Source organism: Pinus tabuliformis, chromosome J (genome assembly GCF_031772625.1).
Source record: "Pinus tabuliformis cultivar Carrire ecotype Pingquan chromosome J, CPIR1, whole genome shotgun sequence".
Lineage (NCBI taxonomy): Eukaryota > Viridiplantae > Streptophyta > Pinopsida > Pinales > Pinaceae > Pinus > Pinus tabuliformis.
Window position 1 is genome coordinate 79,368,264 of NC_142295.1, and position 14,635 is coordinate 79,382,898.

General features: G+C 38.8%; 1 protein-coding gene across 1 annotated transcript; it reads right to left on the bottom strand.

Moving 5' to 3' along the window:
- Positions 1-7,490: 7,490 nt before the first annotated feature.
- LOC149225601 (uncharacterized) lies at positions 7,491-12,663 on the bottom strand. The gene is made up of 7 exons (XM_089377190.1): positions 12,007-12,663; positions 10,507-10,594; positions 10,170-10,402; positions 9,647-9,912; positions 8,279-9,566; positions 8,075-8,154; positions 7,491-7,868 (listed from the first exon to the last, which is right to left on the bottom strand). The coding sequence occupies exons 1-7, from the start codon at positions 12,094-12,096 to the stop codon at positions 7,802-7,804; spliced, it is 2,112 nt and encodes a 703-aa protein (XP_089233316.1). The 5' UTR covers positions 12,097-12,663; the 3' UTR covers positions 7,491-7,801.
- Positions 12,664-14,635: the final 1,972 nt, after the last annotated feature.

The following is a 14,635-nucleotide window of genomic DNA, read 5'->3' on the forward strand; positions in this document are numbered from 1 at the left end:
GTGTTAAACCATGTAAGGTTAATAATTCTAGATGAAACAGGGCCTCCAAGGTAACCCACCTTTACCCACTAGCCAATTAAATAACCAAATGCATAAGGACTTACTCTCCTCAACTACTCTCAATAGCTTCCCATTGTCACATCATAGACCCTGATCTCGATCAGTTTCATCGCATGGGTTGTTTATATCACATAGAATCACATATTTGAACCAGGAGAGAAATCTTATTATGTCATGGGAAGGTTCTTTAGTGGCAAGTTATTGATCAATCACTAGGTTCTTCATACCACAAGATTCCCAATGGTTTCTTCACTCCTAAGGCAAGCCACACTTGGTGGTTTCTTCATCCCCATGCAAGCCACTACTCGATTAGCGGAGGAGAAGCGCTTGACATGCAAACATGGGACTTAAGTCCCGAGAGTCCTACCATGCCCTTTGTCCAAAATATTTGGGGTCCAAGGTGACATCATTGGTCCTAAATGTCGGGGTGATGTCATCCATCGTCACACCCTTCACACGGCCTAGGTCCCACATAGCTCTTTGAACCACTGCAATTCATAGCTTTTCACATTATGTGTGATTCGGGGGTTCTCCACCTTGATGCGCCAAACACTTAACATCTGACCCCACCCTACCACATTGTCCTGCCACTTCAATCCCAATAGGACTTGCTCAACCTCTCGTCGAAATATATGGGGTACCAAACCTTCAGGACACGTGGGTGGCTATAGGTGTTCATCTCTCGATGACTTGGATCTCTCCATTGTTTAAGCGTTAGATCACTGCACCTGGTCATAGGATAGAAGAGGGTTAAGCCATTTCCTTCCGAAGTCCTATGCTTCAGATTTAAGAATTTTAGCCCCACGCTTAGTAATTGTTATCACACATATAAGAGTCTTTGCCAAGGCCACTGACATGTAGTCTATAAATATACAAGGGTATAAGCAAGCTCTTCTGAGGTTATCCCTCCTAAGCTTTACTGAGACTCAGCCATGGCCTTTAATCCATTGTTTGTACATATATATGCATATGTGTACACATATGTATATAAGTAATTACGCTATCTCTTCTGAGCTTATGGACAAATACCGACATGATAGCCAAAACATTTGGATGCAGTCATTCATTGATTAACATAGATTAATCCATCTCTTCATACCCAAGCCATTTAGACCAATTTGTAGGCTCAGGATGGAGACAAGGACAAACCCATTCCTAGGAAATTATTCATGAAGCACTTCTAAAGGAAAAATCAAATTCCTTATTATTGTTAACATGAACAATTTATCAATATAGTGATCAAATATCCAAACATGTTAATGCATTTATTTAATCATTAACAAATATTCTCGTCTCTTCATGCTTAAGCATTCCTAGGTTAATTTCAAGCTCAGAATATCCACATGAAATGAACCATTCCTTGAAATCTTTACATAAGATATTGATATTCCTCATTCATGCAGGAAAACAACACTCTTTAACATAACCATGACATTATTTCACCACAATAAATAGAGATATGGTAATCACATGCACAAAGACACAAGAGTATATTTAACTCTCCAACCAACCTTAGACGAGTTGCATCCAAGTCTTCAACTCTCCACCCAACCTTAGATGAGCTACAACCAAGTCTTTCTTGCAATTGTCGCCCCCCAGCTAGATCCTAGAGCTTGAGGATGGAGTGTTAAACCACGTAAGGTTAATAATTCTAGATGAAACAAGGCCTCTAAGGTAACCCACCTTTACCCACTAGCCAATTAAATAACCAAATGCATAAGGACTTACTCTCCTCAACTACTCTCAACAACTTCCCATTGTCACATCATAGATCCTGATCTTGATCAGTTTCATCACATATTTGAACCAGGAGAGAAATCTTATTATGTCATGGGAAGGTTCTTTAGTGGCAAGTTATTGATCAATCACTAGGTTCTTCATACCACAAGATTCCCAATGGTTTCTTCACTCCTAAGGCAAGCCACACTTGGTGGTTTCTTCATCCCTATGCAAGCCACTACTCGATTAGCGGAGGAGAAGCACTTGACATGCAAACATGGGAACGTTCTTTAGTGGCAAGCTACTAATTATTCGTTCTTCAAACCACAAGCTTCTTAGTGGTTTCTTCAGTCCTAAGGCAAGCCACTCTTAGTGGTTTCTTTAGCCCTAGACAAGTCGTTACTCACTTACAAGAGGAGGAGAGCTTAATATGCAAATATTAGAAGGTTCTTTAGTGGCAAGCTACTGATAAATCAATAGGTTCTTCAAACCACAAGCTTCTCGGTGGTTTCCTAATGCAAGCCACACTCGGTGGTTTCTTCAGTCCTCAGGCAACAACAAGTAAATGGGAGCTTAACATTGGAAGGTTCCTCAGGTGGAAAAACTATCATGGGAGCACAGAGATCACCCTTGTTAGGTATTTCTTTAAGGAGTTCAAGCACCAATGTTCCTAGCCTAGGGCCACACCTGGTGTTTACTTAGTCACCCCAAGTACCTGAGTATCTCCGTCTCCTGGCCAATACCTTCATCAGTCCACAAGCTTCCCAATGGTTTCTTCAGTCCAAGGCAAACCACTCTTAGTGGCTTGTTCAGTCCTTGGCAAGCCACTACTCTTTATCCTCAACCAGTAAACCCCCTTGGCTTCATCAGCGAGTCAGTTTTCAATCTGACTTCTCCCTCCTTAACGAGTTTCCTCTTTGTATTTCCTTCCTCTTAGTGAAGAATTTCTTGCTTTCTTTCCCCTATGTTGACTTTGCCCCTTCCGAATTAAAGAATGTTACCAAGAACATCTTCGCCTTTCATCACTTAACAGGAGCCTCTTGGTCTCCAATTACTTCCTCTGTATGCACAGAGTCTTCTGCCTGTGCGTATGCAAATCATGCATCGCTTCGATTTCCAACAGGAGCCTCTTAGCCTCCCTTGTTTCACTATGCATATGAAACAAGTAAGATTCACCAGACGTTTCTGACCTCCACTTCTTGTGGTTGTTCTAACTACCTCGAGGAGTGCCTTCTCGTCATTTTCCATAGACCAATCGTCTATCTTTTCATGCCCTCGTGGCCAGCACAACCCATACTTCTTCATTAATTTTTTGTCCTTTCTTGGCTTGGAATTTTTTCCCAACAAGAACATGGGCATGTCCTTTTCAACTGAATTTAATACACCATCTACGTTATTAAAAACCACTTAGTCATCCCTTGATTGATATTTAAAACAACCAAGGCCTCAAGCAATCTCCCTCCTTAAGCATTGGAATATGTGTCCCTCTCTCAGCCATTTTAAATTTTATAGTTACATAATTACAAGGAAAGTGTTTTACAAGGGAAATTAACCTACAAGGGATGTCACAATCCCACCCCCTTAGAGTAACATTGTCCTCGGTGTTCTATGACTGAACATAAAGAAAACATGCTTAACCCAAGCATAAATGAGTTAGAGTTTTATATTTACAACGTGATTACAATTGTAGTTCACATATACAATTGTTTTCCCAACAACTAAATAAACATGGAAATTATCCTTGGATAAACCACTTTATGTGGCTCCTTTGTAGTCTTCTTGATGCTTTTGTTGCACACTTTGATATCATCAAGTTGTTTCTTGTTTGTCCTGCAACCAACTTCCTTCACCCAGACTAGAAAATTCCCATGCTCCCCTCTTGATGTGTCCTTTCAAGGTGCTCAAACACTCACACACACGTCATTAACAAAGCCCATTTATCAAGTGTTCTCAACAACTCCTTGTTGTTACACCACCGTCAACATTTCCTTGTCATTTGCACGATACAACATGAGCATATAAAAGCCATATTCTTATGACAATAAGATCATCAATCAGCCAAGGCTAATTCTTGCCCAATTGATTCCTCACACAACCAAGAATAATGTTGGACAACTTCTCATGTCACCCCGACTCGCATTAAACAAATACAAGTCGTCATCCTTACACAAGAATGACTCCTAACAAAACTTGCTAATCACAATGGCATTTATATAGGCATATAAACATTAGCATTATCATGAACATATCACATATATAAATAAGGTCAAGAGAACTTCCTTTGTCATTTCCATGACTGCCATAGCCTTGTCCATTATCCCATGGACCAAACACTGGGTTGTCATACTTTTGTCCACCCAGTTATGGACATAACATGCATTGTCAAATGTTAAATAAAATTAGAGCTTTAAAAACTCTCTCTATTTAAGCAAAGCAAGCATTGACCAAAGGGATTCTTTTACCAAACTCAACATTAACTCAAAATCAACCTCTTGACCGAGGCTATTATTATCAGTTTAAAATCAGCCTTCTTTTCCAATCAACATTATAAATTTTAAAATAATAGTCGTCTTACTAAGGCCAACAATAGCCATTAAGTTCAGCCTCTTCACCAAGGCAATCAATCAATGGAGTATGTAGTCTCAAAAGGTCAATTATCATCATTTGTCCTCTTTATAATGTATAATAATCGCATTTGTAAATGCATCAAAGACATGCATGCAATCTTAACACATACCCATTCCACTACAATGCTACACCCAACATTCACTTAATCATGCAAAAAATCAACACCTACAACAAGCAATTATCAAACCACTTGACTCTCTAATAGGGTCAAACATTATACTTGCAATCCGTCGAGGCTCTATATTATACAACATATAGACCATGGGATTCTCTCATCCAATCAACATATACACAAATATATAAATTTGACAGGAAACAATGATGCTATGCAATACAAACAACACAAGGATTTCCCCAATCCATCATCCTACGAGCATTCACATGCACATTCCTATGCCATTGAGTATGGGAATAGGGGTTGGCTGTGGAATAATAAAAGACAGATCACATCTTGGTATACAAGATGGCTCTCTTAGGGAAGATTAACCCTAGCAAAGGTGTTATTAGAGGCAATCCTTGGCTTCCATCCCAAATGGGTTTTGCACAAAATCATGTGAGATCTTTGGATAGGGAAGGAGAAAAGAGAAGATGGCTTTAGTAAGATGGGACAGGGTAGCAAAAGACGAAGAAGGTTAGGGCATGGGGGCTCAACAACATTTTGGGACGACTCTTGTTGCAAAAAGCTTAGGAAAGATGATGATTAGTGAAGAGTTGTGGAAGAAGGTGATTGTGAGGAAATATATCCATCCTTTATGGTAGAGTGGATTAGAAACCCTAACAAGGGATGTGGAAAGCATTGACTCAAGCTTTCTCGATTGTGGGAAACTAGCTGGCTTGGAAAGTTGGGAAGGGCACCTTGGTCTTGATCTACAAATTGCTTATGAGAATGAATATAAGTCATTTGATGGTTTGCATTAAGGAACTACAATATGTCAACCTTGGTATATGTGAATATGTTGGTAGTCTCAAATTTTTGGTGAGGATGGGAGGAGGTAGAGCACCTAAAGCTTTTGGATTAAGAAGCAGAGACATAAGATGCTTTTGTTCATAGATTGTCATCAACTTTTAGGGGGTTTTACACAATAATGTTAGGATAGAAGCAATGTTTTCTTATGGACAAGCTCCGTCATCCAACAACGGTGAAAGAAGGAACGAAAAATTGGGCCATTACTTAAACAAGGTTTTTCTCATGGATGGAATTATCCAACTAGGTTCTTACATGGGATGTTTTACTTGAAAGATCACTTGAAGGCCTCAGTTGGTGCCCCATGTGTAGAAGTGCCTTCAAATAAATGGCTCACATGCTTGTAGGATGTCATTTTTCTTCCATAGTTAATGGGAGAGTGGATTAGATACCCTACAAGAGATGCGTAAAGTATTGGTTCAAGCTTTCTTGAGTGAGGGAAAATAGCTTGCTTGGAAAGTTGGAAAGGGTACCTTGGTGTTGATCCACAAATTGCATGTGAGAATGAATACAAGTTTGATGGTTTGCATTCTAAATTAAGGAACTACAATATGTCAACCTTGGCAAATGTGAATATGTTGGTACCCTCAAATTTTTGGGGAGGGTGGTGGGAGGACGTAGAGCACATAAAACATTTGGAGGAAGTAGAAGAATGAGTTGGATTGGATTAGTTCATAGGTTGTCATAAACTTTTATAGCCCTCAAAGGGGAAGAGGATCATTGTTAGGGGGTTTTATACGATATGGTTAGGATAGATGCAATGTTTTCTTATGGGCAAGCCCCCATCATCCAACAATGGTGAAAAAAGGCATGGAAAATTGGGCCATTGATTAAACAAGGCTCTTCTCATGAATGACTCTATCTAACTAGGTCCTTACATGTATGTTCTACTTAAAAGATCATTTGGTCTTGGTTGGTGCTCCATGTGTAGAAGTGCCTCCAAATCAATGGCTCATATGCTTGCAGGATGCCATTTTTCTTTAGAAGTCTAGTCTATTGCATCAACTAGGAGCCTAGTGGTAGGATATATGCTCTACAATTAATTGTTTGTTGAGCTTTGTCCAAAGCAAGTAATGAAGTTTCAATGGACTCTCCCCTTTAGATTTTCTACAAAATTCAATATTCATATATGATTGACTTAAGAAAGAAATTCCTATCAAAATTATGAGGCAAGTGGAGGTTGAACACACCGATAAGAATCAATCTTGGTGCTTATGTGGGGAATTCATGTAGGTGTTGAGTGAGAGTACAATACATTTTTGGAGAATCAATATTGAACTTCAACTTGTGGTTTTGAGGTATGGGAACAACAAAATGTTTGAGGTCAAAGTGATCCTCATTTTAGTTGGGATAATAGTGGAAAGGGGTCTCTTAGAGCAACAAATTTTCAAGGATTCAAAGTTGGCAGTGGAGTGGATAAATAGTTAGATGAGGGATCTTGATCTAGGTATTATCATCTCATTGGATAGGATTTGTCCAAACAAAGAATGGATGCTCGAATAAGCTAACTTAAGATCACCAAAACAAAAGATGTCGTTTTTATAATCTAATTAAATTAAATTTTATTATTTAAAAATAACCATAAATAATTTTTGCTTTTATTCACAATGTAAATAAAACACATCACAATTAAGTAAAATCGATTGCATGATAAGTTGTAAAGCGTGTGGTCTCAAACTTCAACGATATGTTAACCATGCATTAGTTTTTAATGTGTACATTTGGACATTAACATCTTGGTCAATCATAAAAATACATATGTATAATCTCTCACACACATCATGCATCTCCAAAAGCAGCAGCAGGCATTAAAAATTTGGCAAGCTAAATTATTTATAGTAGAACATTACAATGTTCTATATTTGACCAAGCAGATTAACAAAATTCGCTTGCATTTACGAAATAGAAGACTTGCAAAACTGAAACATATGTTATACTGATAAAAGCTGGGCAACCTACTCTCAAATGAACATTTAAACTCATTGACTGGTTTATGAGTGCAGGAAACTAAAACATACAGAAAAGAGAGAGTAAAGTAAGCAGAAGTAGCTTCCAAATTATGCGCAAATGGAGGAAGCACTGGCATTGCTGGTTGAATGGGAAAAAAATACCTTGAATGTAAAATTGAAATAGAAGCTGCCATTATTACAGGTGACAATTACAAAGAAAACTCCATAGAGAAAAGAGATCTTCTCTATATACAACCTATAGAATTACCTCAAAAATATAATGCTACAGCCCTTATCACAATCCAGCGGTTCAACCTTGAAAGGCCTCTCTTTGAAACCTCTCATTTCAATACAGTCTTCAGAGAAATTGTGAAATTTCCATTCCAGTCAAGAGATTGAGATCACGTGCAAACATGATGGACAACGTATGAAAACTATGGACTATAGCTACATATGCTCACAGTAGCTAATGAACAACTGGCTATGATGCTGCAGTATCACTTTCCTCGCATTCATCAAAATTGATAGGTTTTCCAGAAAAAGTTTTCCTGCAGTGACATAACCATTAGTCACCAACATTCAATAAAAACAAAAGTAGATTATTCCAACCCCATGACCCAGACTCAAACACTAGTGAAAAAGCTCAACATAAAACTCGGCTGTAAAAATCCCAAAAATACAAGACGATTCAGAAAGAAATGAGATTACTTCAAATAAAAATAAAGGCATGAATGTTTAATTGTGCTGAGGGTACCTCTCGAATCCGCCTTCATTGGAGAGTGCCTTCTCTAATCTCTCTTCGAAAGGTGTAGTGTGCCAACTTACCTTCTGATCCTGCAAAACAGTCAGGAGAAAATTCTTGAATAAATTTTGTCCATACTGACACAGACTACCAAGTAGTATGGCTTAACCATTCCCCCAGCCCGCCAGACTTAAATAAGAAGAAAACCAAACATACCTCTTTATATTTATTTGTTGAGTTTGGTATTCCCTTTCCATCCCACCACTTGGGAGACGTACTTTGCTTATCATTCCAGTGAGCTGCAACCATCCCTATAATAGGTCTGTCATCATCTCCACTAGTTTTACTTGATGGTGATGATCTTGCCGGGGATGTATATTGTAACTGCTGAATCGATAAGGCTCCTAATATAGGTTTGTCGTCAATACTTTTACTTGAAGGTGAGCTTAGCATCTGTCGAACTCTCGGGCTTGAACTGGAAGGTGACAAGATGCATGATGTTTTAGCTTCTGAGTTTGGAGTTTCAAACTGTTGATTAGCATATGGTCCCGACATCCCTTTAGACTGTCCAACATTGCCGTCTTCAATTTGTGGTGTTTTCAGCCAGTGAGATAGGCTAGAATTCACATGCAGTATACGTGATGGTGGTGTCTCCTCAGGGATATGATGAAATTGCCCTGCTGATTTAGGTGTTTTAGAAACTGGATCAGGAGTGATGGTAACATGTTTTCTCTTTTGGCTCAGTTCATCAACTACATCCAAAGAATCAGGCGTGAGTTTAACCTCTTCTTCACTCAGAAAATTCTCTTTACTCATTGAATCTGCTCTTGAGATTGAATAGCTACAAGGAAGTTTTGGGGTACCATTATCTGTGGCTGCCCCTTTTGATCCTGGTGTTTGTAGAATATCAGACCATGATTTGCTCTTTGGCTCACAATCCTTGAGAACCCCTTTTTTAAGTTCCTTCCACTGTGATAGGTTTTCAACAGGATTTAGAACAGGATATACATATTGTGAACGGATTCTAGCATTTTTGTTCACACCTGCATTCTCGAGAGTCTTTGCACATCCTGTCCATGGAGTGTTCATGTTACCTGTAAGCCTTAAAGGAGTAGACTGTGGGGAATAAGTTGACTTGAAGAGAGGAGGGGTTTGTGGTTCTAGACTAGCTTCCGAATCAAACTGATTGAAACTTATGTTCTCATGCTTGGCTGCTGAATCACGGGATGCAATTGACCCTGCATCCGAGAACGAATCACTGTCCTCTTCAACAGTCAGGTAATCACCATATCTCGAGTGCTTATGAACTATAGGTTCAAGCAATTTAGATGACATAGGACTTATTGGTTGGAAATGATCTTCATTTTCACTAACAAAGTAGGACCCTGCTGATGAAGAGGATTTAACATCCCCGTGTGCAGTCTTCTCTTCTCTGTTTCCTAAATGTCCATAATCTTGTTTGGTATATTCATTATCCTCGTTTTGATGCATTTTATCTTCAAACCTGCACATTAGGAGCAACCATTAGCAATTCAACTATGAAAGTATCCCCAAAGAAGTATGAAAAACTTGGAAATTTTTAACCTTGTAGAAGGCTGCTTTGGAACATGCAATATCGAATTTGGAGTGGGAATCTTGCAAAGTTCCTCATGCAGATGAGCAGGTGGTGTGGGAGACTCTCCAGGTGGACCATCCCACTGAATTTCTCGGACTGGAGGATGAGGAAACCATGAGTGCCATTCAGAATTGACATTCTTATCATATTCAAATGGAGTTCTTTGCCTTATAGATGCTTCACGAATCTCAGATGGAGTTCTCAGAAGTGTTCCACATGACTTAAGGTACTTCACCTGTTGAAAAATGGCGGATTATCCTTATTCTACAGATGACTTAGAAAATACCTAAACCTAATTTGATAAAAACAATTAGTTACAATTATCGAATCAAACCTAACAAACGGTGTTTTATTGAAAACAGTGCTAGCAATGTCATGCAGAAACAACAGTGCTAACAATAATTTGAGATGAGGCAAAATACATACAAAATGTTGACGATTTCCTCTTAATCAATTGATATAAACCAAGGAATTCTGAAAAAATTAACAGACCTCATCATTGAACTCCCTGTTGTCCTCCTCTTCGCGAAGATTCCTAGCCTTCGCCAAACTACGGGGAGGCGTGCCAGGTGGGACAAATTCAGGACTCGGACCATTTAATGAAACCTTGGGCTCTGGAACAGCAGAAACTTCGGCAGGGGCAATCAACTGCGATGTCCACTTTATGCTATTATTCCTTCGACATAAATTTTCTGTTTTCTTTCGTTCTGTGCACTCTGATAATGCTATTTTAAAGAAATAAGCAAAATTTTGATCAGAAGGGCAAATTATGTACAAAGATCATGAAACAGAGATGTGTAGAACGTTCTGGAGCAATCATAATACTTGCCTGTGAGGAAGGGTGAAGATCCAACAGTGTCTTGGGAAGAACCACTGAAACGGCCAGACTGAGACTGGTTATTTGCAATCAGAAGTTCCTGAATAAATTGATACAAACAATATTCTAAGCACCACTTAAACACCAGTGTACCGATGAGGTTGTAATTCAAAAAATAGAGGTTAATAGCATATTAATTCAAACAGAACGACACTGCTAAAAAATAGAATAAAATAGCAAATTAAGCCAATAGAAAAAATTGAAATTTCTACCTGAGGATAATATATTGTGTTTATCTATAAGGTTTTAAAGAGACAGATCTAAAACCTGAAATGTACAACAGCTTGGCTTAAAGAAAATTCATGGTCTCCTCGAATCTCATATTACTGACGAATTTCATTTACCAAACAGGTAAACATTTGATGTTTTAACCTACTGATAGCCCTCAAATTTTACACTGCAAACCCTAAGAAAACAACGACGATAGAATCGTCGAAATTCTGAATTGCGATGCAAGTGATTTTCGTTAACATGAGCGAAAAATACTGATGTAACTTTAAATATCTTCAATGGCGTACTCAGATTATCATTGGAGAAAGCATTGCAAAGTTGAAGTAAACCGGTTCAATTCTCTGATAGAATGTCTAGGAAATACATTTTATTATATGAATAAAAAGAATGACAATATTTAAGAGCTCAAAACAGTCGTCGCTTCTCCTTAAATATTCGCAGGAAGATTGTTCCTCAAAGCAGAAGATTCTATCTGTTCGAATAGGCTTCAAGTCCTCACAGATATCATAGTCTATGGTTCAATAGAAAAGAATTTATATGCCTTAAACACGGAATAAAAAGCAACCGTATAGGTTATAAGTCAGCCGGCTTATTTATATTGAGAGAAATTCGCATGCCGAATAACAGACTTAGGAAAGGAAATCGCTGACAATTCCCCTGGGAAGACATTGCTGCTATGTAACGGAAATCCGCCATTTAAAACGGCTTAAATCGCCCTCTGAATGAATTTACGAATAAGCGATTCAAATCCACAGTCAAAGCGGCTGAAATTCTTTCAAAGATATTCAAATCCACGAAAGGAGCCATGTGCATCGCTCAGAACAGTTCCGGCTTTCTTCACATAGATCTATAGCAAACAAAAGCAAAATCCGTTCCTCTAAATCTTCTCAAAGTTAAGCATGCGCAAGAAATGAAGGCATAAGGGATTCAAAATAGAACGAACTTTCCAGCAAGAGATTTTCCTGCGAAAAGCGCCAAAATATACAGTTCTAAAGGCTCAAAAGCTCAGAAAAATGCCATTTGCACGGTAAGAATGCAAAAGCATGCATCTCTAGTGGCTCAAACTTGCAAAAGCCACAACAACGCGCTTCCAGCAACTAAAAATGCGATCTCGGCACCTCATCGGCCTTCAAACAAATTTCCAGGCCACAAAAACACAGATCGAGACCTCTAAAGCTACATCAATACAAAAGAAAAGAAAGCCAAAAGCAAGAGCCGTACCCTGCTCTTGACAGGCGGCAGAGTAGCTGAAACGTTGCCGCGCGGTCGCTCCTTATCTTTAACACGAAAGCATCCGAAAAAGCACCCCATTTTAGCTCCTCGAAAGTGAACCTTTAAACACAAACTCTCCAGAAAAGCCTTTCTTTCGTCCTCTGGCAAGAAGAAAGCACCGCACTAAAGGAAATCAAAATGAAGCCAGTCCTCCCCTTCCTCTGTGGCCGCAATGCCATCTCCTGCAAGCACCATACCGGAACAAGAGTACCAACAGCAAGAAGCCAATAGACGAGGGTTTGATAAAATTATAAAACCTAGCGGAAATCAAAAACTGGGTCCAAACCCGAGCATTATCGCCCGCGGCCGGGCAGAAAGCAGGGCGAAACGCTCCATGTACGGAAGAAGGCGAATGCCGGGGGAAAATATGCCGTCTCTTGACGGGAAAAATCTGGAGGCCTGCTTTACACGGAAGGCAATTGGAGCGAGCGAGACGGCGAGGTAGACGGAGTTGTTAAATTTAGAGCGTTTTTTGTGTTGTTGTTTTCAGTGTGGAGCGCGCAGGCAGGGCCCTCCTTCCGTCTCAACGGCAATTGCGGAAGAATGAGGAGGAACACAAGGACAGAGATTTTGGGGTTTGAAATTCGAATAGGGTGTGGGAAATCTGACCGTTAAAATAGAAAGAATATCCAATTGAAGGAAGCTTGCAGGTCACTCTGGTTTTGATTTGGCCTTTTTTAATAAATAAATTTTAAAGTGGATTAAAAATACAAATGTTTGAATGTGAATTATTTATTTAATATGCAATTATGCTTAAAAAGATAATTATATTTAAAATACCATTTATATATTTATAATTTATTTACATTATAATTAATTAATTTATGGTTACATTATCTTAATTTTATGGCTTTTATATGCCAGCAAAGTGTCCACTCAAAACATAAATGAATGGAGTGTACGCTTAAACTCATATAGAATCCAATTTGCAAAAAGCTCCCAACATTATTAATTAATAATCTTTCATCATATTTAATTAATAATATTTCATCATATTGAAAGATTTTAATTGATTTTGTTAATTAAGTTTAGTTTGAATAATTAAGTAGAGAAGTTTGTTATTTTTTAATTGGGTTTAAATTTTGGTGGTTACACTTTATTTTTTGTGAGTCAATTAGTTAGTAAGGTAGTGATAATCTCACTTTTATTCAAGTGTTTTAGGGTAAGACAATATGTTTAAGTTAGTTTAATCAATTGATGTTAATATTGTTGGGTTTGGATTAATTTTGTGTTAATAAGTGTTTGGTTTGAATCTCTTTGTGTTAGGTGCACTAGTTTATGTGATATTTCCATTTAGTAATATTGCTAAAGGAAATATCAATTTTGTCTTATTTCATGTTTGTATTTAGGAGATGTGGGTTCACAGGACTCACATGAATTTTAGGATTAAGTGGGGGCCCAAACATTAGGAAGGAAGGGAAATATTGCGGCTCTAGTGGTTCCTGGGGCCACCTCATGGAGAATTATGGCCCACATGTGGAAGACACTCTTATTGGAGAGAAGTTGGCATGGAAAATCGAGTTGGGCCCACATGGGCATCTTGGAGGCTCTTTGATAAATAGAACAAGAGGCACTCATTTTGGTCATTCATTCATCTATTCATAAATTGTGTCTTTGACATAGCACGTTTGAGCTGAAGCCAAGTCTACAGTGTTGTTTAGTACACGAGTGTCTCCGAGCGAAGATCTCAACCCTTGCTTCAGTGGACTTCGAGTGCCAGCTCAAGGAGAGAGTCCTACTTGTACCAGTTCGTCCCAACAACAGGGAGTGCGAGTTTGTGGAGAGGATTGGTAGCAACAACTCAAGGTCTGTGTAGTTCTTGGAGGAGGCACACTTGGAGGTTAAGGAGTGAAGAGAGATAGGGGCTGAAAGTTGAAGTGGAGTCCAGGGAAGTGTCGTGGGAGATTTTCCAACATTTTGGCGGAGCAGCAAACACAACATTTGCTACAGGTTACATCTTCTGCTTATGGATGAGGCCCAAGCAATTGGGGGTCAATTTTGGAGCGTCAAAACTAGGACAAACCTTTTCTCGGTTTTCATATGTTTATTGAGGAGAGGCCAAGATTAATTTGGCAAAGTTTTTTGAGCAGATTTAAGGGGTCAAACAGGGGCCCCAACTCAGTTAGCGACTACATTCCCTAAGGGAAAATTGGGCCTAAATTCCAAGGTTAATATTTGGCCAATTCCTTCGTAGGTTTTTTTGGGTTATTGGTGGAGAGCTTGGGGTTAATTTCTAGGAATTTTCTGAGCATCCAAGGAGGCCTTAGTAGTTGTTCTTTGCAGCCAACATCGTATTTTCTGGGTAGTTTCAATGCAGAACCAGGAGAGAGCAACAACATATTTGAGAGGGATTTATTATTGTTCATTTGGGCTTAGCTAGCTTGCCTTGAGCAAGCCCAGGTGCACTCTTTCCAGCACCACATTGTACCCTCTTATTTATTAATAAAATGGCTTAGATCAGCGCAGTTCATGGAGATTTACGGTTGTTAAATGTGTTGTAAATTTTTGTATGTGTTTCTGCTATGTTTGCTTTGTTTAACATTGTATATTTCCATTAGGAATATTACAGTTTACTCAA

Bases quoted from the DNA above. Each gene is read 5' to 3' on its own strand.
- LOC149225601 (XM_089377190.1), bottom strand. From the start codon at position 12,096: ATGGGGTGCTTTTTCGGATGCTTTCGTGTTAAAGATAAGGAGCGACCG. The intron at 10,403-10,506 runs GCAAGTATTATG...TCTTTAAAATAG, and splicing joins ATCTTCACCCTTCCTCACAG to CATTATCAGAGTGCACAGAA. The intron at 9,913-10,169 runs GTCTGTTAATTT...ATTTTTCAACAG, and splicing joins ACAGGGAGTTCAATGATGAG to GTGAAGTACCTTAAGTCATG.